Source organism: Corylus avellana, chromosome 1 (assembly GCF_965113065.1).
Source record: "Corylus avellana chromosome 1, dhCorAvel1.hap1.2, whole genome shotgun sequence".
Taxonomy (NCBI): Eukaryota; Viridiplantae; Streptophyta; class Magnoliopsida; order Fagales; family Betulaceae; genus Corylus; species Corylus avellana.
In genome coordinates this window covers 9,976,170-9,997,539 of record NC_142490.1, presented here as the reverse complement: position 1 = coordinate 9,997,539, position 21,370 = coordinate 9,976,170, and the positions used below count along the sequence as shown (strand labels likewise).

General features: G+C 35.6%; 1 protein-coding gene across 2 annotated transcripts; it reads left to right on the top strand.

Annotated features, from left to right (window-relative positions):
* Positions 1–1,844: 1,844 nt before the first annotated feature.
* Positions 1,845–20,801, top strand: SYN4 (sister chromatid cohesion 1 protein 4). Of its 2 annotated transcripts, none has more exons than XM_059579581.2 (15): positions 1,845–2,701; positions 8,902–9,163; positions 9,606–9,703; positions 9,808–9,857; positions 10,070–10,119; positions 11,458–11,569; positions 11,660–12,551; positions 12,789–13,238; positions 13,439–13,577; positions 14,574–14,710; positions 15,552–16,573; positions 17,773–17,806; positions 18,178–18,286; positions 19,029–19,158; positions 20,403–20,801. In XM_059579581.2, the coding sequence occupies exons 1-15, from the start codon at positions 2,578–2,580 to the stop codon at positions 20,499–20,501; spliced, it is 3,708 nt and encodes a 1,235-aa protein (XP_059435564.2). In that variant the 5' UTR covers positions 1,845–2,577; the 3' UTR covers positions 20,502–20,801. The 2 variants fall into 2 exon arrangements, with proteins under 2 accessions (XP_059435564.2, XP_059435563.2); XM_059579580.2 differs by having other exon boundaries at positions 13,436–13,577.
* The last annotated feature ends 569 nt before the right edge of the window (positions 20,802–21,370 follow it).

The following is a 21,370-nucleotide window of genomic DNA, read 5'->3' as shown; positions in this document are numbered from 1 at the left end:
AAGGAAAATATTTTCCGTCGCAATAAACACCGTAAAATGCAAAAATCATTTTTTGGAAACCATTTTAAGATTTGTCTGTCTTGTTTTGCATAAATACGCGTATATATATATATATATATATATATATATATATATATTTGATTTCCAACCCCCTAGGAAGAAATTCGTGGTTCTGCCCTTGCTTGCACGTGCCTCCCAACTAGTATATATATAGAAAAAACTTCATAACATAAACTATTTAACAAAAAATTCCTAACCGACAAAAAAAAAAAAAAAAAAAAAAAATTGAAAGTGCAGCGACTGGTTGAACCGTTGTAGACGATAAAAGGCTGGGCATTGCTTTGCTTTCGGTGTGTGCGTAAATATGTGAATTTTATTTTTAAGGAGTAGCTCAATCAGTTATAAACCACGTTTCATGAAATAAAAGTGACTAGTTCGAAACTTTGAATTCTCCCTCCTCATCTTTTTTGTGGACATTGGAAAAAAATAAAAAATATGAGGATTTTACCTGCCAACACCTCCGTCGCTACGAAACGTGTATTGAGTGAATGAATGAGAAGAGCTAATAAAGACTTAACACATGTCTTCTGTTCAACTCACGTGGTGGGGTCCACTTCTCTTTTTCAACCACTTCCCCTCCTCTGACATTTCCACACGTCACCATTTTTAATAAATATTATGTCATATTTTGGTCTATTTCAATATAGATAAAAAATTTATATGTTGAGGATAATATAAAAATGTTTAATAGATAAATATTTTTAAATCTTTCACAATTAAGAAAAAAGAAAAGAAGAAGACATTTTGTCTATATTATAATGGTAAGATAAAAGATTACTATTTTTATTTTATTATTATTTTTTAAATTTTAATCTTAATATTTTAGAAAGTGTACAAATTTATGTTATAGACAGATTATGTCTCTAATCGATTTAATCTGATCAACTAACATTACCAATTTCTTACAGCCTACCATCCATACTTATTTCAAATTGTTTATGCTATTGTTTTCTCATTAAATATTAAAACACGGCTTATTTTAAACACTTAGATAAGATAAACAGTTAAAATTTATAAATTTAAGAATTTTAAATTTTAAAATTTTTTTAAGAGATCTCAATTCATATTATTTTCCATTTAAGAATGAATCTGATAATGATTTGTTAGTTGCATTGATGAAAGATAAAATAAAAATTAATTGACAAATAAAGTCCATTAATTGCTGTGATTATAGACACTAGATTAAATCCTGCTTTCCTTCAGGGTTGTGGAATCTAATGGAAAGTTAGTCAGTTTCATTATAACCATAATCATTGTTGTAATCAAATTAAGCACAATTCAAAGTGGGATGGACTGCTGCTTTTTTTTTTTTTTTTTTTTAAAAGCATTTTCCATTAAATTAGCTAAAGTCTAGCCAAATTTAACTAAAATTTATTTATTTATTATTATTTTAGCTCCTCATTTTTACAAAACCCCTTACATTTCACTCTCTAAAACTTTATTTATTTTATTTTTCAATAAAATTATATTCAATTTTTTTTTTATTTTTTTTATTTTTTTATTTCTCTTTTTCTCTCTGGTTTCTCGTAGGCACCATTGGGTAATTAGAAAATAGCATTTGCTGTAGCAATTGTGTTTGTAGATTAGGAGAAAAAGCAAAAAAAGAAACAGAACTCAACTGGTTGGGTAGTGAGTACATTTCATTCCAAGGCAAAGACTATTAGTCTATTAGAGTGTTTGACTGAATCAATGAGAGCCACGTGTAAATCAGGCATACATCTCAACTACACCGCAACATTTACCCACTTCCAAAATCTTTCGTACACAAAAGGCGCTTCTCTCTCTCTCTCACAACTCTCACACGCATTTCCTCCCCCTCTCTCTCTCTCAAGCTCGTCAACTCGTCCGATCCCCGACTCAGTGACTCAGTCCGCTATCGCAACTCGGTCCCCCAAGCTGAACTCCAGGCCGTATCTTCTACGCTCAACCAAAACGCCGTTCTTCGACTGCTCCGAGGGTTTTCTCATATCGCTCTGCCTGCGAAATCAGGCCTTTCACTTCTTCACGGCCTCTACTCTCTTTCTCTTCGAAGCTTCCATTCTCAAGCTCTTAGACACCCAAAGGGCTCTGGCGAATTTGGAAAATTTAGCGAGAATGAAGCCATTTTCTGTGAATTTGAAGCTCTGGGGAGTCTGGAAATGGTTTATGGGTAGCTGAGGTGTGATTAGGGCTTTTGTGTTTGCTTCGGATTCGGTGGTTTTTTAAAACTCGAGCTGCTCAGGGTTGGGGTACAAGTGGAAATTTTGGGTTTTTGGAGGAGAATTTGGATGAATGGGTGTTTTCTATAGTCTAGGGTTTGTCTGTTAAGTTATGTCGATTTGTTGAATTGCAAGGGATTTTGCTTGCTTTTTGTGTTCTGGCTAGTGAATAACGTGGTGAAGAAGCCAGACTGGAATTTGGGTTTTTGATTTTGGGCCCAAGTGTGAATTTGTGGGTTTTGAAGTAGAATTTTGGGGAATTTGATTGCATGAAATATAGGGCTTCAGTGGGCAAGTGAGGGGGAGATTTACGTAGGAAATGTTTTATTCTCAGTTTATATTGGCCAAGAAAGGCCCACTCGGGACGATATGGATAGCGGCTCATTTGGAGAGGAAGCTACGGAAGAATCAGGTCGCCGATACCGATATTGGCGTCTCCGTAGGTCAGTCTTAATCCCTTAATTTATATGCTTTTGATTATGTTATGTTTCGTTCTCGAGGAAGCTGAGGAAAATAGAAGAAATGAAAAATTAAGCTTTGTTCTTTTGGTTTTTGTCAAATAGTGGAGAACTTGCCTTAACTAGACGAAATGAGAAGAAAAAAAAGGGGAACATTAAGCTGTATGTTGTTATGTTGTTTTGGTTTTTCTGAAGAGGGTTTACGTGACAAACTTGTCTCAATTAGAAGTGGGTTTCCTTGTTGTTTATGTGGGTACTGGATTTTAAAAATTGTCATTTTTTTACTGATTTTATTCTTTTCTCATGTTCCAGCAGCCTTCTGGGGGCCTGTATTTGAATGTCACTAGTTAATGCTTTCTAGTGGCCTGTAGAATAAAGTTTAGTTGTTCCTATTGAGAAAGCAAATCAAGACTCGATACATAGTCCAGTTGGAAAGGTTATAATACTGGTAATCTAGTATGGTATTTTTTTTTTAAATCTTTTGATGGAAAGGTAATCATTTTTAAAGTTTTAACTAATATTATAAACAGTAGAAAATTAATAATTTTTTGTTAGTTGAAAATAGTCTAATACTGATGGAGTACGTGTAAATGATACATTAATTTTCATTAATGTCATTGAATCCTTAATTAGCTGTATTACCCGTAAGCTAGTGCCCTGTAACTAATCTAAAACCCTAATTGGCAAAAAAGGGCCTGTTACTGTATACTTCTTGTATGTTCCCAGGCATTATGTTTGTCTTTTCTATACAGAGTTTGTGAAAGTTTTTAAACATAACATTGAGTGGTAATTGAGGTATTTATGATTTTATACCTTTTCTTTTGATGAAAAATGGGTAATGGAGCCAAACTCTTTTTTTTTTTTTTTTAATGAATATAAATACTGCAGGGTTCAACAATCCCAATTTTGAAGTTAAATCAAAACCTTTTCTTAAAATAATTTTAGTAAGCTTACCTGCAAAGCACCCCCCATGACCAGCAGTATTGAATTGCCATTAGTATAATAAAAGCCAGATTTTTTTTTTTTTTTAGGTAAAGATAGTTCAGGTACCTGGATGGGAAGTCTCCCTCCTTCCCCCATTTTTGGGGGAGGAGATACCATTTGTCCAAGAAACATTGGCCTTGGTGTAAAAGCCAGATTCACATTGCTATCTCCATCACGGCTACCTCTTCATTTTTCTTCCCCTCCAAAATAGAAACTACCAGTCTACTGAAACATTCTATTGGCATCACATATATGCAGTAGAAAAGAAAGAAAGAGAGAGAGAGAGAGAGAAGAAAAACTCTTATTCAATGATTCACCTTCATATGGTTACATAGGTTTAAATAGAAGAGACCTACATACTAATATGGAAAGAAATAATGAAATATTACAATTAGATCAAATCATAATAATAATAAGCATAAATCAAGGAGGACCAAATCATATTGATAGTTTCCATCTTCAACACTCCCCCTCAAGCTTGGGCATAGATGTCTTGCATGCCCAGCTTGCATAAGGCTAAATGAAGAACACTACTAAACATCCATTTTGTCAAGATATTTGCAAGTTGTTTCCATATCGTTTGCAGATGATACATATTCAGAGTTTTTCGAATAAAGTGTCAAATCAATTTCAACATGCTTGGTTCAGTCATGTTGGACTAGATTACGAGCAATACTGATTGCCGCTTTATTGTCCTAATACAATCGCATAGAATCCTTGGAGTCAAACCTAAGCTCTTTCAAGAGTATTTTCAACCATGATGTTTCACACACTCCATGAGCCATGGCTCTAAATTTTGCCTCTGCACTGGATCTGGAAGCCACTAATTCTTTCATGCTACGCCATGTAACCAAAATACCTCCCACAAATGTCCAATACCCTGATGTGGACCGTCGATTCATAATTGAGCTAGCCTGATCTACATCTTTATAGGCTTCTATTTTCAAATGATAATGTTGAGAAACCAATAGTCCCTTACTTTGCGATGATTTTATGTAATGAAGGATGCGGTAAACTACTTCCATATGAGGCTTTCATGGAGAATGCATAAATTGACTCACCACACTAACAACATATGCAAGGACATGTGTGAGATAAATTAAGCAATCGGCAAACCAATCGTTGATATCTTGTCTTTATCCACCAGAGGACTCTTTCTAGTTTCTCCCAGTTTAACATTCACCTCTACTGAATTATCAGTGGCTTTGCATTCGAGCAATCTTGTTTCCTTGAGAAGATCAAGTATATGTTTTTGTTGGGAGATAAATATACCATGCTTTGACCTTGCTACCTCAATGCTGTGAAAGTACTTCAAACTACACAAGTTCTTTATTTCAGACTCGTTAGCAACAGAGTGTTTTAAGTTCTTTATCTCCCCATCATCATTTCTTGTTATGAAAATATCATCAACATACACAATTAAAGCTGTTACATTTCTTTGATTGAAATTTTTTTTTGATAAGTAATGATGATATATAAAAAGAGCGCAGAGGGGCGCAACCCACATACACGGGAAGTATAAACATAGAGCGCCTAGGAGGGGGAGAAATGAAAAAGAAAATCAGAGAAACTAATCACTAAAGGAGTTAGCCAAGCGGCCGTCCAAGAGTAAAGAGTAAAGAAGAAGAAATGGGTCAATTCCTCTATGGTCCTAGTGGAATTTTCAAAACATCTAGCATTTCTTTCATTCCAAATACACCACATAAGACATAGAGGGATCATCTTCCACACAACCGCGCTGCGAGAACGTCCTCCCGACCACCAACTAGCAAACAAGGCCCTCACCCTGCAAGGCATGACCCAATGCAACCCAAATCGCTGAAAAATCATGTGCCAAAGAGCACTTGCGAGCTTGTAAAAAGTGTATGATAAGCTCGACTTTGCTTGTAACCAAATCTCTGCTTAGCCAAGGAAAACCATTCAAACCATGCACATGGAGATTGTTTTAGGCCATACAAAGTCTTCTTTAGTTTGCACACTTTTCCCATTGAGGATGAATTTTGCCAATCCAGGAGGAATTTTCATGTATACTTCTCTTTCTAGATCTCCATGAAGAAATGCATTTTTTACATCAAATTGATGTAGAGGCCAATCCAAGTTCGCAACTATAGAAAGTAGAACTCTAGTTGGGTTCATTTTTGCTACTAGAACAAATGTTTCCTCATAATGAACTCTAGTTGAGTTCATTTTTGCTACTAGAACAAATGTTTCCTCATAATCAATCCCATAGGTTTGTATAAAACTTTTTGCAACAAATCTGGCCTTGTTTTGTTCCACAGAACCGTCGGCTTTATGTTTGACAGTGAACACCCACTTGCATCTAACAACCTTCTTCCCATTAGGTAATTTAATAAGATCCCAAGTCTTGTTTTTGTGAAGAGCTCTTCCTGCAGTGCTATCCTCCACATTGGATCTTTAAGTGCCTCTCGTAGATTTCTAGGGATAGGCATAGATGTCAATTTGGACACAAATGAACAATATGACGGTGACAAATGTTGATAGGAAACAAAATCAGAAATGAGATAGCGTGTGCATGAACTGGCTCCTTTTCGTTGTGCAATAGGTAGACTTTTATAATCAACAACAGGTATTATTGAATTCTTCTCAGAAATAGGAAGTTGTATTACTTGAGTTAGGATAAGATGCTTGTCATGTAGCATCATGAATGATTTTACTTTTTTGGTGTCTGGATTAAACTTTCAACTCTTCCATAGGCGGCACAAATGACTTATCAGTAGGTTCAGTAGGAGACTTATTAGTAAGTTGTTGTTTCTCCTGCCCATGCATAGGAGTAGGAACGGTTAACATAGTAAAAAATCCTCTTCATTTTGACTCTTTCTCTGGAGAGGAGTTTGGGATGAAGTAAAATATGATTGTGTTTCATGGAGAGGAGTTTGGGATGAACTAAAATATGATTGTGTTTCAAAGACAGTGACATCCATTGAGAGAAACTGTTTTCTCAATGAGGGGTGATAACATTTGTACCCCTTCTAGGTAGGAGAATAACCCACAATGACACATTTGAGGGCTTGAGGGTCTAACTTATCCCGAGTAGGACCATGAATATGAACAAAGCAAACACAACCAAAGGCCTTTGGAGAGACTTTTTGAAGTAGAGATAGGGAGATGTATTTAATTATTTAGTCAATACTTTAACACTCATGTGTGGTCTCAAATTCCCCTTTAATAGGTGAGGCCCAACACAACACTTGGAATATTTAATTGAAATAGGAGATGAATGATGGAGAAAGGGTTTGAACATAGGACTTCTGCTTTGAAATTAAGCAAAAAAGAAAGAAAGAGAGAGAGAGAGAGAGAGAGAGAGAGAGAGAAGAAAAAAATCTTATTCTATGATTCACTTTCATACGGTTACATAGATTTAAATAGAAAAGACCTATTGACTAATATGGAAAGAAATAATGAAATATTACAATCAAGTCAAATCAGAATAATAATACACATAAATCAAGGAGGACCAAATCATAGCCCATAGATAGTTTCCATCTTCAACATATGCCTCATCTAACATTTTTGGGATTTGGAAAACTTTGATTTAAGCGTTTAGTAATTTATAATTTGTTATTATTACTTTGATGTATTCTGTCTTCTTACCGTGGCACTCACATAATGGACACAATTTGTCCTCTCTAGGTAAATGACAAGTTTTGAGGATCATGAGAGGTCCTTGGAGGGGATTAAGGCTTTATTTTTCTATGTATCTTTGGACAATTGCTTTTGTTTCTCCTGCAATGATTAGTGATCATGATTTTCTTGTTTTTTTTTTCTTCTTCTACCTTGGTGTTTTCTCATGTATACTTTCTGTCTACCTAGGGACGCCTTACTCTTTTAATGATATATCGATTACTTGTCAAAACAATATTGTATGCTTACCTGTTAAGTAGATATATATTTATGCGCAAGGCATTTTGGACAGACAGTTGTCAGAAAACTTTTTAGATGTAAATCTAAGTATATATATGGTTGATTTGTGTTAGTTAATTTTCTTAAAAAAGTTAAAACATGGATTATTTTAAATAGCATGTCCAGCTAACGGCTTCATGGCTGCAGTTGCGGCAATTCTTGATCTATTTGGTTATTTGTTGAATATGATAACATTTTCCAGATTTGGCTTTGTGAATTGTGAGCTGGTTTAATTATATTGTTAATTTGTTTAATTTCTGGAAAAAAAAATATGGGGCAATGTAATGATGTTCAACCACCAATATCACATGCTTTTGAGCATAGTGCCATGTTACATGTCTGGTTGAGTGGTTTGAGCCCGACAACATGATTATAGACTTGAATGACATGCGATTAGGATTGTCAATTGTGAACGTAGCTGTTGGCTTGCCTTAGCCGGCTGATCTACACTTGATCAGCGTTTTATATGGTGTTTCCAGCATTCATTGTTGTTGTACTATTTGATATTTTTATGATTCTCCAGGCTTTCCTCCTCTTTGAGATCTCTCTTAGACTGTAGTCTATGTTCCTTATTTCTCCTCTTCGAATCTTGTAGATCATGTTAACTTTTTAGGTTTCAGACACCTTTAGGGTGGTTGTATCTCTTGTATATTTTTCGTGTACGAGGTCTTTGCCCTTTATTCTAATAAATTATTATTCATAAAAAAAAAAGATTCTCCAGTCTCTCTGACGTTTGTGTTTGTCTTCTTGGAGCTTTAGGGTGGGAGGTTCCTTGGATTGGAACCTTTTTGATACATTTTGGGGTTAGATGGCATTCTCTTTGAGAATGTTCTTGTTGGTCTGAAATGAAGGTTGTGGGGGAGTGGTTGCCATCAATTACTTGTGAGGAAGATTTCTTATGCTTTGGAGATCTCTTCTTGCTGGTGTGAAATTTTTTAATGCAAAAATACTTGTAAAAAAAAAAGTTTTAATTTAAAAATATTTTCTTTTCTGTGTTTGTTGGTGAATTGCCATGTTAACTTGTGGACTAGCTGCACCGATTTAATTGGTTGGAGAATCTCATTGAGCTTGGAGCATTTTCTTGCTAATGTGAACTATTTGTGTGCATTTACTAATCTGTTATTGATGGTGAATCTCCGATTTCAAAGAAACGAGATAATATGATATAACAATCAAAGATTTTGTTTTGAATCTTTCCGCCTTGTTTGGTTGTCTCTGGTTTTGATTTTTAATTCTTTTCTCAACTTGCCTAATTTACATGGTTCATTTTATTTGAGCAGATTCGATTCTTTTTCCTGAAGTACCAATTGCACTCCGATTGTCCAGCCATCTGCTGCTTGGTGTGGTGAGGATATATTCTAGAAAGGTAAATTACCTTTTTGATGATTGCAGTGAGGCTTTGCTTAAGATAAAGCAAGCTTTTCGCTCCACTGCTGTTGACTTACCACCTGAAGAGTCTACTGCACCATACCATTCCATCACCTTGCCAGAGACTTTTGATCTTGACGACTTTGAGCTGCCAGATAATGAAAATTTTCAGGGGTTAGTTCCAGAATATTCAGGATTTGTTTTCCTAATTGAAGCTGTTGCATGTTGCACATTATGTTTTATACTTTAATGAACAAATTATCCTAGATGGGCCTGGATGTTGTAATGTTTCTTGAGGCATACTTGAAGTGGTTCTGTTTATTGTTTTCCATTTGCAGGTCCAAATGTTTGTGGAGAATGATCATTTCATGTTGTAGCCATTCTATTATTTATTGGATAAGTTGATTGACAAAGAAAAATGTTAAAGTGCCTATATCTGTCTGGTTGATATTTTTAGGATTAGAACACTTGAGGTGCCTGCAATGCTCTATTATGAATTGGATCTATTTATGTATCGTGCTCTGCTATTTGGTTGAATTCCTCTATTGATGCTCAAGTAGAGGATTTTTTTTATTTTTATTTTTTTCTTGTGTATAAACATTGAACTTTCTTGCAGTAATTATGTTGATCATCACGTCAGTACAAAGGAGCAGATTACACTCCAAGATACCATGGCGGGTGTGGTTTACTCAACATCACAGTTTGGATTGGACGGTTAGTACTTTTTGGATTTTTGTATGTCATGGCGTGATGCAGTTATTTTTTGATTATGTATGGACAAATAAAACTAATTCTTACATTTTGTGGTTTCTTTTTAGAGCGGTTTGGTGATGGTGACACTTCTCAGATTGGTTTGGACCTTGATGAGGTAACTGCAGTGCAACCATGTCCAGATTTATGTACAGTGGTTTTCCGGGTTTCTCTTCTAGCCCCTGTTATTATTTTCATTTTGGGTGCTATATGTAGCTTTTCCTTGTGCCATTTGCAGCTTATGCTTGTATTGACTAACCTAGTTGTTGTATTATTTGTGTCACTTATTAATTTATTTCTATTATTTTTTCTTAAACTTTTGACAAACAGGAACTGCTCTTAAGCAAGGTTGTAGCTCCGGGGCATAATGGAGTTTCAGAGTAAGTTCCTTATATCTGTATGTAATAGAATAATGATTTAAAATCCTCCCTGATTGTATTTTGCGCATGCAAGCATTTGTAGACTGCATATTTACTTATACCATTGATTATTCTACTCATTTTTTATTGTAGAGGCAGGTACTCTAAAATATATTCAAGCATTTGTTTGATTTTTTATTGGATGATGGCGTGGAGAGATTGCCCTTTCCTCTTCTTAAGATTCTTGGAGCCTTCTAAGTTTTTTACTTTGATTTTTTGGGGGTCCCTTATGCTTGTTGTGTACTTGAGTTGTGCCCTTTATCTGGTCATTATCTTTGTACAGTTTTACTTAGCTAAAAGGAGAGAAGAAAAAAGAACAGAATAGTATAATATTATGTCTAGGAACCATGGTAGTTTTAAGTTTTTGTAGAATAAAATATTAAGTGCATATTTACTATTTCCTGGTTGGTAATTGACATTGATCTTACTGTTTGCAAGTTTATGTTTGGGCTTGTTTCATGATTTGTTTTGATGATGAATTTATTGTATGGTCAATAATTTTTGGTCCCATTCTCAATTATCAAAAATAATTTTTGGTCCACTCATATATGTTTTCTTGGTTGCATTGAAACTTCTTTTCCTGAGGAGTTGATGGTAAAAGCAAAAGAAAAAAAGTTTGTATAATCAAGAAGGAATCAATAATTTTTTTCTGTGGACTGCTTGTTGAGTGTTACGGGCTATATCCTTTTTAGGTGAATCCGTACTATGACTGTTAGCCATAGCCATCATTCCAATTTTTGGGAAGTTTGACCTGGCTGAATGATTACCCCTCAGCATTACTATGTTTTTTTTTTTTTTTTTGAATCCCTCGTTCCATGGTGTATCTGGAGTCTTTGTGCTCATCTTGGTCCTCTTTAACAGCTGGCCTTTGTAGTTTGGATTTGGGTACGTTACTTGATGACTTTGGTGTACATAGATGGCTTATATGTTTTTTCTTTGTCAAATGGTTTCAAGGAGCTCTGACTCAAATGACACTTCCTCCTCCATAGGAGTGTAGGGTGAGATTGGGATTCAAGACCCATAGTACGTGTTACCTAATCAAAAGAGAAAAAAAAAAGTTTTCAGATGAAAATGTGAGTGGTTTGCCTGTATAATGACTTATAAAGTCGAGATTTGCTTGTTTTCCTCTTTATGTTGACTTGTTTTGCTCTATATCTTTCATGTCCTCACTACAAGGACCTAAGGTGCTGTAACGTTTTTAGGTCATTGTTGCTGTGGATGTGTTCTCTGCTGCTTCATCCATGGAATCATCTTGATCACTGAATTTCCTGACATACCTTGTTGATTTATTCATTGCAGTATTGATCCTCAGGCGTCTGTCCAATCAGATACACTTCTGACAAAGGATGGAAGTTATGAAGGGATAACTGAAGCTTCAGAAGCCATACAAATGAATGGCAATGGAAATCAGGTTTATATGAATATTCAAAATTATATTCTGACCCTAAATGTTTTTTTGTTTGTTTTCGACTTATAAATATAATCTCCCTTTTGCAAACAGGTTTATGGCCTAGCCACAGATACCAAATTTGTTGAGTATGCTCAGGCCCCATCTACTCCTGGATTACTGGGAGAGCCAGATTTGGCCAGTGTTCAGGAGGCTATGGCCTGTGATGATCATATGGAATTAGATCATAATTTAACAGAATTAGTTGCAGGGGAAAATGCTTGCAGAAAGTCAGATCTTCATCCTGGGAATAAAAGTACAGTGAATTTTTCTTTGGGAAATGATTTGAATCATAATTCTGTTGAGGAGAATGGCTGCACTCAGGGTAACCTGGACATCAAACAGGTGAAGCCACAGGGACATCTGCCACCTTCTGCAGATTCCACTGAGCAAACTAAACGCATTCGCCTGGTATCTGAATGTTCAGATGGTATCATTGGTGTATTGGATGGTCCAGATAGGGCTGAAGATATACATAATGGAGTTGTAATAGACAATGAACCTAGTACACCCTTTGTACATCCTGATGTAGAATGTGTAGAATCTGCAGGAGTTAGGTTGGATGAAACCGTTGCATCTCCTAGTTGCTCTCATGTCACTTCTGATTTTGAGGATCCTGTTCGTAAGAATTTTTCAAGTGGTACCAGTGCACTAGAATCAAAGGGCTATGTGGAGGATGATCAAGCATCTCCAAAGCCTGAAATTCTCAATGATGTTGATATTACTAATGTTGTGGGAAGATCATGCTCCCCTAGCAAAGCATCGGTTTCAAATTCTGTGTGTCCATCAGAATCACCTGAGCGACCTGAGGTTGTAAATGTTGAATCTCTGGTTTGTCAGGAACCAAAGGAGAGTGAGACTCATGAAGTTATGCCATCAAATCAATTGCACGTCCTTCGGGCGTGCAACTCCCATCTAAACCAACCTGACATGTCATCTCTTAGAGGTATTGATTTAGTGGTTGTTCCAATTTACCGTCTGAAGCATTGATTAATTAGTCATTTTCCCCCCCCTCAGTAACTTGCTATCTGAAGGTATTGGGCTGCGGTCGTTTTATACAAGTAAATGCATGTAACTAATCCAAACTAGTGTCATAAGTCTATGTGACGCACACATGAAACACCCACATATCTGTGCACACACCCCTGGTATCTGTTGATTAATTGTTTTCATTTTGTTTTAGGTGAAGAATGCCTTGCAGCTGATTTGATGGATAATATTGTCTCACCAAAAAATCAAATATTAGAACCTGCTCCATGCGGAGAAATTCAGGCAGATTTCAGGATGTTAGATGAGCAACTGCACTATGCGGTCCCTAATGATAGTCAATTGAATAATTTAAATAGTTCAGGGACTTCTGACTTTCCTGCACCTGAAAAGATGCTCTCTGTACCGGAGGGGTTTACTGGTAAACCAAATGATTTGCTAGTGGAGTCTACACCTGACAGAGAAGACCTACCTGGGGGTGATGGAGCTAGTGCTGGGATCAAACTCACAGGGAAAAAGCGTAGTTTCACAGAAAGTACTCTAACAGTGCAGAGTTTAAACTCGGCTGAATCTTTTGGCATGACGCTATCCAAGAGAACGGCAGAGTCAATTCCTGATGATGATGATTTATTGTCTTCCATCTTAGGTATCAAGTGTTTTTTTCTTAATTCCTCTTCATTAATGCATGCATGTCATAGCAATGATATCACTGTTGAATGAGTTGATGGATTTTTTACCCTCATGTTTCCTGGAAGCAAAAAGTAGTTGCAATTCTGTTTGTCTTGGAAGGTTAGCTCCGAGTAGAATATGACTCTGACCAAAACAAATATCTTGTTGCTTTAGTAGGAAGAAGATCTTCCGTTTTGAAAATGAAGCCTACTCCACCTGCACCTGAAGTATCCACAAAACGTCCCCGGACTGCAACCCGGTCAAGTGTCTTGAAGAGGAAAGTGCTTGTGGATGATTCAATGGTCTTACATGGCGAGTATGTTTTATTTTTTATGTCCATTACTTTGGTTACACTCATAAATGTACTGACCATCATTTGTAGTTGATATGTGAATATAGTTTTTTATGAATTACTTCGATTAGAGTGCTCTATTCTGTTTCAGTGAAAATAATTTTTTTAAAAAGGGAAAGGCAAAAATATCTTCATTTTAGTTCATGAACATTGCTTTTATTGCTCATTTAACAGAAGTCAGTAGGGAGCTTATACATGGAAAAATACTTCCATTTTGTCTCATGCCAGCTTTTTTCCCCTCCTTCCAAACCCCACTGAAGTGCTATTTCTCTTTCACAATCTACTTCATCTTGTTCTTCTGTTGTGAATGTGTCTTGAACGAGATTACCCCCATTTTTGTAGATAAGAGACCAAAAGCATGAAGAAAAAATGATGTACCCATAGCATCTTAACAGTAGTTTACAAGGAAAAGAATCCTTTCGGAACAGAATCATCCATAGTTTTATCCTATACTTCCTACATTGACATCTGCTCTATTTGCTTTTGATAATTAATTTTATTTTAGGAATTTTTCTAATTTTATCCTATTAGCTTTAGCTCAAATAGCATCTCCTTCCAGTGGGTAAATGGTGAGATTGAGGGTTCAAGATCCACCCACACATGTAATTAACCAGTCGAAAGAAATATTCTGGACTGCCATGAAAGAGACATTAAATTCCATGGCTATACCCTTTGGCCAACCTATCTATGACCTGTGTTATATCCTTATATTTGTTTACAAGAAGTATATCATAGGTGGCTTTGACATACGTAGTAGCAACTAGGATTGGGTTGAGTGGTAGCCAGTTTTTGAATACTAAAAGTAAATTCTGTTTCAATGTTTCTTTTCTAATATCCAAGTAAGCATACCTGATTTGATATCTTGCAGGAAACTCTAACCAAATATATATATATAGTCCTAATTATGTTAAATTTTTTCTCTCAAGTAAACTATTGATGGGCTTTCCTGTTTTTCTTTAGTACAATCCGTCAACAGTTGACAAATACTGAAGATATACGTCGCGTTAGAAAGAAAGCTCCTTGCACTCGCCCTGAGATCTCAACTATTCTGAGACAATTCTTTGAAGAAGAAATATTTAATGAACCAATTTTTACTGGTAAGTTCCTAGCGCTAAAGATTCAAGATGTAGGCATGAATTTTCTGTTTTTCTAATAGAATATAGGTTTCATTTTTGTTTGTGAAAGATGTTGGACATGACCTCATCTGAACTTATTTATTCATTTATTTTTAGCTCACTCTCTCTCTCTCTCTCTCTCTCTCTTCCTTTGTGTGTGTGTGTGTGTGTGTCTTTGTGTTGGTGTGTTTAGAGTGTGATCACATAATATATGTGAAGCTGGCGATGGTTCTAACCCCCTTAAACGTAAAAGAAAAAAAGGAAAAAAAAAAGGAAAGTGGAAAAATCTGGTGATACACTTCAATTGATGACAGCAATTGATGCATCCCACTTAGATGGGCTAAGTATCCTTTTTATGTATATCTTCCCAATTTCAAATGGATATAGCTTAGCACGGTTGTTATCCAGTTAAGACGTGCAGGAGTTACTCTTTTGCATGTCTCTGCCTACTAATTATTCCATGGTTGCGGCTTCCTCTTCAACCTGATGGCTATCACAGGTTACTTTTGAAATGTTGATATTCAGTTTTGGTTGTGTCAATTCACTGAACATGAATGCTTAGCCAACCCTGGTTAGTTGACGAGTATCCATAGTCGATCCCAATTTAAATGGGATTAAGGCTTTGTTGAGTTGAGTTGAGTATGAATGCATGTATCCTGAGTTCATATAGTGCTGTACCAGTCTCAAGATCTCATAACTCATTTGTTTACTGGTGATAGTGTTTTCTTGATATTGTTAGTTCCGAACAACAAATTTACTCTGCTTATGGAACTGCTTTAAACATCAGTTTATAAGGTACCTGGGTTGTTGATGTATCTTTCAGGTATGACAGCCAAATTGATATTTTTGCATAGTGAGACATTTGATCTGAGTGGAACCAGAGTTTCTGAAAATGATCAAGGCAATGTTTCTTCACAAGTAGCGAAGGATATGGAATCTTCTGTTTGGCCAAATGTTGCTCAAGAAAGTGAAATGAATCAGAATATTGAACCTGTAGTAGCCAGAAGTGATGTAGAAGCACAACCTGGTGACATTTCCATTGGTAATCAGAGACAGGTCGAAAATTTTAACTTTGGATTTGATGTTATTGATTCTCAAGGCCAGATAAAGGGAATTTCTGATGTAGAGGATCTTAAAGCTTCCCAACAGGAACCCTTGGTGATCTCTGAAATGGAAATTGAGAGAGGGGATGTGGAAGTTGCTGATGCAGTAAATTGCTCTGTTGTTAATGGGCTTGAATCATCTCCAACTGATCCTGTTTCTGAAGATATTTGCAACATGACCGCTGAATTAGCGGTTCGGCCAGTTCTCATGGATGAAAACAACGATGCATCTGTTTCTCGGCAGATGGAAGTATCATGCATGTCACCTGATGAAAAATTGGATGCTCAAACTGTTGAGAGGGATGCGTCTGCAGTGGATATAAGCTATGGGAAATCAGTTGATGCTATTGAAATTGTAGAACATGATGCTGGAATCAGAATACATGTTCAATCGGACTGTCTTAGTCCTGCTGATGGTGTAAATGCTTCACTAGCAACCGAATGCAATAACCTAGCTTTTGAGAATGGTAACCAACCTTTGGAGGAAACCGGAAATGATAAGCTAGAGATTGTGAAGGAGCTACCTGCAGACCTGGTTTGTGATGAACAAGACCCTAACTTTAGCTTTCTGTGTAGTGGAGAAACTAAAGTAGATTCTACACATTCAGTGGAACATGATTTGGATGTGAATAATGCTTCCCTGAATGGTAAAGAAAACAGAGACTGTCAGGAAGCTGATCTACAGAGTATCATGGATGGAGAAATTCCTGTTCTTGATCATTCAGGTGTTGAAGATCGTAAAGTAAGTTGAAGACCCTTTTCCCTTCAAGTTCAGAGATTACTTTTAAATTACCTGTGTTGGCATGATGGGTTTGATTTTATTATTTTGTCCTGTGCTTCATGACAATTGGACTTTTTTCCTTCTCTGAGCTCTCAGAAATTACTTCTTAACCAGAAGGATGTTAAAGAACTTCAGATGCATTCTGATAAGTTTATGGAAACTGTTTTTAATTTATAAGAATAGAAAGCCAATAGTCTTTCTTGATTAGAGTTTGGCTTGCTTAATTTAAAATAATCTTTCTAACATAAAAGGAACAAAGCGTCAGAAATGAAAATTTTAACTTCTAAAAGATGAAAAGCAAAAATTTGAGTATACTGTTAGTCTCAAATACTTCCAAGTTTCTTTTCTTTTACCACTGCTCCTATTCTATCCAAACTATCACCACCCCACCACCCTTGATACTTGTTCCATCATGAGCATCTTGCCATATCATGATTTCGATGTGCATCCTCCATCACCACTGCCTTGACATCACCAAACTCTAGCGTTACAACCACCCTATTGCAACTGCATTGCTATTGCCATCTTTGCCTCTGAACTGTCACCATCTCCACCACCTCCTCCACCACTGGCTCTTTAGCACTGCCTAGACCATCACCTCCTCTTTGGGAATTTATTGTTTCCTAACATTTTTTCCCTCTTAGAAATATTATTATAAACACACATGTAAAAATAATAATAAGGTAAAATTATTATTTTTCTATATGTACAGAGACATTAAGAAAAAATATGTCCACACTTATTTCTTCTTTCACCCAGAGCAGGAACATGTCTGACTTCGGACTTCTGACTTCTGACTTCATCTCCTTTCAGTTTACTTTATCATGCATATCCATCCACGTTCGCATGCATAAATGTAGACATTTTTAATAGACGTTTAATTTTGAAATATATTCTATTGCCATTTAATATGTATTTTTTTTGCGTAAACATGATGGACTGCATATACCTTTGTGTATTGTATATTTTTTTGGACAAGGCCATCTCCCAATAGATGCTTTGTGTTATATGTTTAAGTCATATATGACAGCATCATTTGGGAGATGACCTTGTCTTATATGTTGAGAGTACTTCGGCAATATTCTCTGTTTAATTAAATGCAAGGTTCTCATATATTTTTTCATGCATGTTCTAAGAGAATCTTTGCCTACATGTTGCAGGATTTTGAGGATATCACAGTTGAGAATGACACAGGTCTAATTTTTATTTCTTTTCTTTGTTGCTAATTCTCAATTTTAGAATTTCTGTATTGTGTCCTATATGTTGGTTGTTTGACCTTGTGAAGTGAATCACTTCATGAGGTTTATTGGCTGAATAATACATTTAGCTGAAGACTTGTCTGTACATTTATCATGCAATTCCAGTACCCTATTCTTGTGGTAGCTTTATAATTTCTAAAACCCAGTAACAGAGAAGCTACTTCCACTTTTTAGCTTTCTATGTCACATTGAGAGTGCACATTTCATAGCGGTTTTTAATATAGAGAGATTTTGAATGGTTTGCAAGTTTATTGCTGCTCTGTAGTTCTTCTGTCTGATATATTGGTCTTTTTTCTTTTCTCCCAGAATTTTTAAATGTAGATGATGATGAGGTAGCCGAAGAAGACGATGATAATATGCCATATACTGAAGAAACTCGTCTTCTGGAGAACACTGGATGGTCTTCTCGGACCAGGTGTGTATGCCTCTTGTGTTTAGTCTTATTTCTTGATGCATGTGGCAATTATTTTTCCCTGTTAAGAAAGATACTAGTGACTAGAGTTTCTCTTGTCTGTTTGCGTGGCTGAGTTTTGGATGGTAGCAACAACTTTTGTCTTAGGAAACCTGACCTAAATATGAAACAAATCATAGTGGTATGTTTTGGCTTACCTACCATGGTGAATATGCTGATCAAACAATGTTCTCTTTTGTTTGAGAAACTTTCTTTTATCTCCCTGTTTGTTCTCCCCCATTTTTTTGTGTGTTGGGGTGGGGTGGGTGGAAATAGAGGTTTCAGAACTGCTGGGAATGCTTCTCCCTCTCCCCCCTAGCTTGCATAATTTATCACGACACTGGTCTTAAGGGTTAACAGTCTGGGTTTGTGGTTTTAATTATGTTTTGGCCCAAACCTTGATTGATTATTTGGGATAATAGGCTGATGATTAGGTTTAAGGGTTTTTTTTTTGGAACACGATGCGTCTTTTTGTTAGGATAATTAGGATGATAGGGAACCTTCTGTGATTTCTAAGCCATAAAAGTATCTTGTTTTCTGATTTTTAACATGACTAGTCCTGTAAACTTTCTTTACTATCTTAAGTCACTTATACTATACCTTCTCAGAAAAAAAGTCACTTATACTATACTACCTATCGAACCTTATCAAAAAACTATACTACCTATCCAAGCTTAACAAGTCGATGCTTTTTATTTTTAATTAGGGCTGTTTCCAAGTATCTCCAGACTTTATTTGAGAAGGAAGCTGTACATGGAAGAAAGGTCCTCGCCATGGACAATCTATTAGCTGGTAAAACTCGTAAGGAAGCATCGAGGATGTTCTTTGAGACATTGGTATGTTTATGAACCTTTCTTGGTTGAAGTTATATTTTTATCTTGCTATCTTTTCTTTGCTAGATTAGGTGTAAAATGTTTTAATGAAATTATAGAGGGAATATTTATCCATTAAAGATGTGTTCTGGGTGACCTACTTACCAAAACAGTGTGTTATAGGTGATCCAAGGTACATACATGGTACAGATTTCACTGGGAAATTAAGAATCATTTACATGGTGAAATGTTGGAGGTAGCCCCAATTGTTGCGAGGATAAGATAGATTTAATGTTTTGCCTTTTGCGCTAAAAGAATTGTAGGGTTTGGGGAAAGGATTAAAGAAGTGCGTGGTCTTAATTATAGAAGTTCAGGTATTGGAAGTCCCAACATATATGTACAGTATGAATAGAGATTTCCTGCTGTCTCAAGCGTCAAACATCTGACTTTTTTTTTTTTTTTTTTTTTTTTTTTTAATTATTTTTTAAATTGAAGAAGAGAGATATTAAAGGGTAATCCAAATTTGAGGTATTAGCACTAAATTTGAGGTATTAGCACCAAATTTAGGATAATAAAATTCCTTTTAGGTGATACCATCCCTAAAGGGTTAACCTTTCACTCCTAGGTTTTAGTTTTAAATCCAAAAATAAGTTTTGAGGCATTAGAAACTAAATATTAACTCATAAAATTTAACCAAAAAAAACATAACAAATTTTTTAATTATTATTATTTTTTTAATATTTGTCCTACGCTTGGCAGCCGCATAGCAGGACTCGTACGGTATACATATACATGTATGCATATGATGATAAACCCTTTTTTATTAACATATGCATATTTGATTGGGAGGGAGGGAGGGAGGGAGTGCACTTGCATTCGGGCATGAAACTATATATGTATTCGAACATGTATAATGCATGCCTGTACGAAAAATTTAAGATTCTTTTGATATAAGACTAAGTTTTGGTACATTTCGTACGAGAAGTGAAAATTTGGTTCGAAAGTCGTAGCTCAATTAAAATGGAAGGTTTCTATAACAAAAGAGTGTGATGGATGAGTAGGTTGGTTTCAATGAGAAGCTAAGTATTAGCCGTTGGTGAATTGATTCACTCAGAAGTAAGTGTAGTTTGTATTGTTTGTATGTATGCAAGTTGAATTGATTTCTCAGCATTGAATGATTCTGAAAGTAGAACATTTAAATTAGTTATGGGTGTTTTTAGTTGAGTTTTGTGAGTGAGAATTCATATTATTGATGGTGTAATTTGCAGGTTCTTAAGACAAGGGATTACATACATGTAGAACAGGCAAAGCCGTTTGACAACGTAAATATAAAACCTCGAGTAAAGCTCATGAAGTCAGACTTCTGATAACGTAGGAAAGGCAGATACAGTTGAAAAGACTACTCATATAGTTTAGTTTGGCTGATGCGCGGCAAGGATGGGGGATTTATTCTCTTCTCTTCTCTTAGATTTTTTTTCCTAATTGTCTTTTATCTATAATTTTTTTTTGGGTTAGGAGTTGTCTTCTTTTATTTAGTCCTTGTAACTTTGTAGTTTTAACAGTGGGTTCGAGTGGCACGTGTCTCATAATGTTGATTCTAGCAATAGTGGTTTATATGTATATATCTGTAAAATATTACATTTGCAATGAAGATGCTAATTTATTTATTTGGTGCAAAAAAAAAAAAAAAAAAAAAAAATTATTATACCATCGTTTGAGTAGTAAGAGGTCTATAACAAGGACCGGATTGGATAACATATTTGTTGTCAGGAACATAACTCATTTAATGTATCTACTTCAATTGATTGTGCATGAAGAATTAGTTGAGTTTATTTATTTATGGGGAAATGACATTTACCCCCCAATTTACTACCCTGTTGATCTATCATTGGCGTTGCTACATTTCTCTTTTGTCCTAAAAGGCAAAAATACTCTTAAATAAAAGAAAAAGAAGAAAAAATATTTAAATTTTATAAAAAGGATGTATGTGGGTAAGGCAGGTTTTTCTCTCTGAATATTTTAATTTTATTTTATTTTAGGATTAAATACCTTTCCAATACTTCTAGTTTGAGTCAAAATCAAAACGTCACCTTGGTTTAAAAACTGGCACAAGTGGTACTTATGTTAAAACGAAATACCAACTTAATATTTCTGTTTAGGTTGGAACAGGATCTTCTCCAGTTCATAGCCAAGATTTCTTTTCAGAAATCTTATGGCTACAAATGAGACATATATC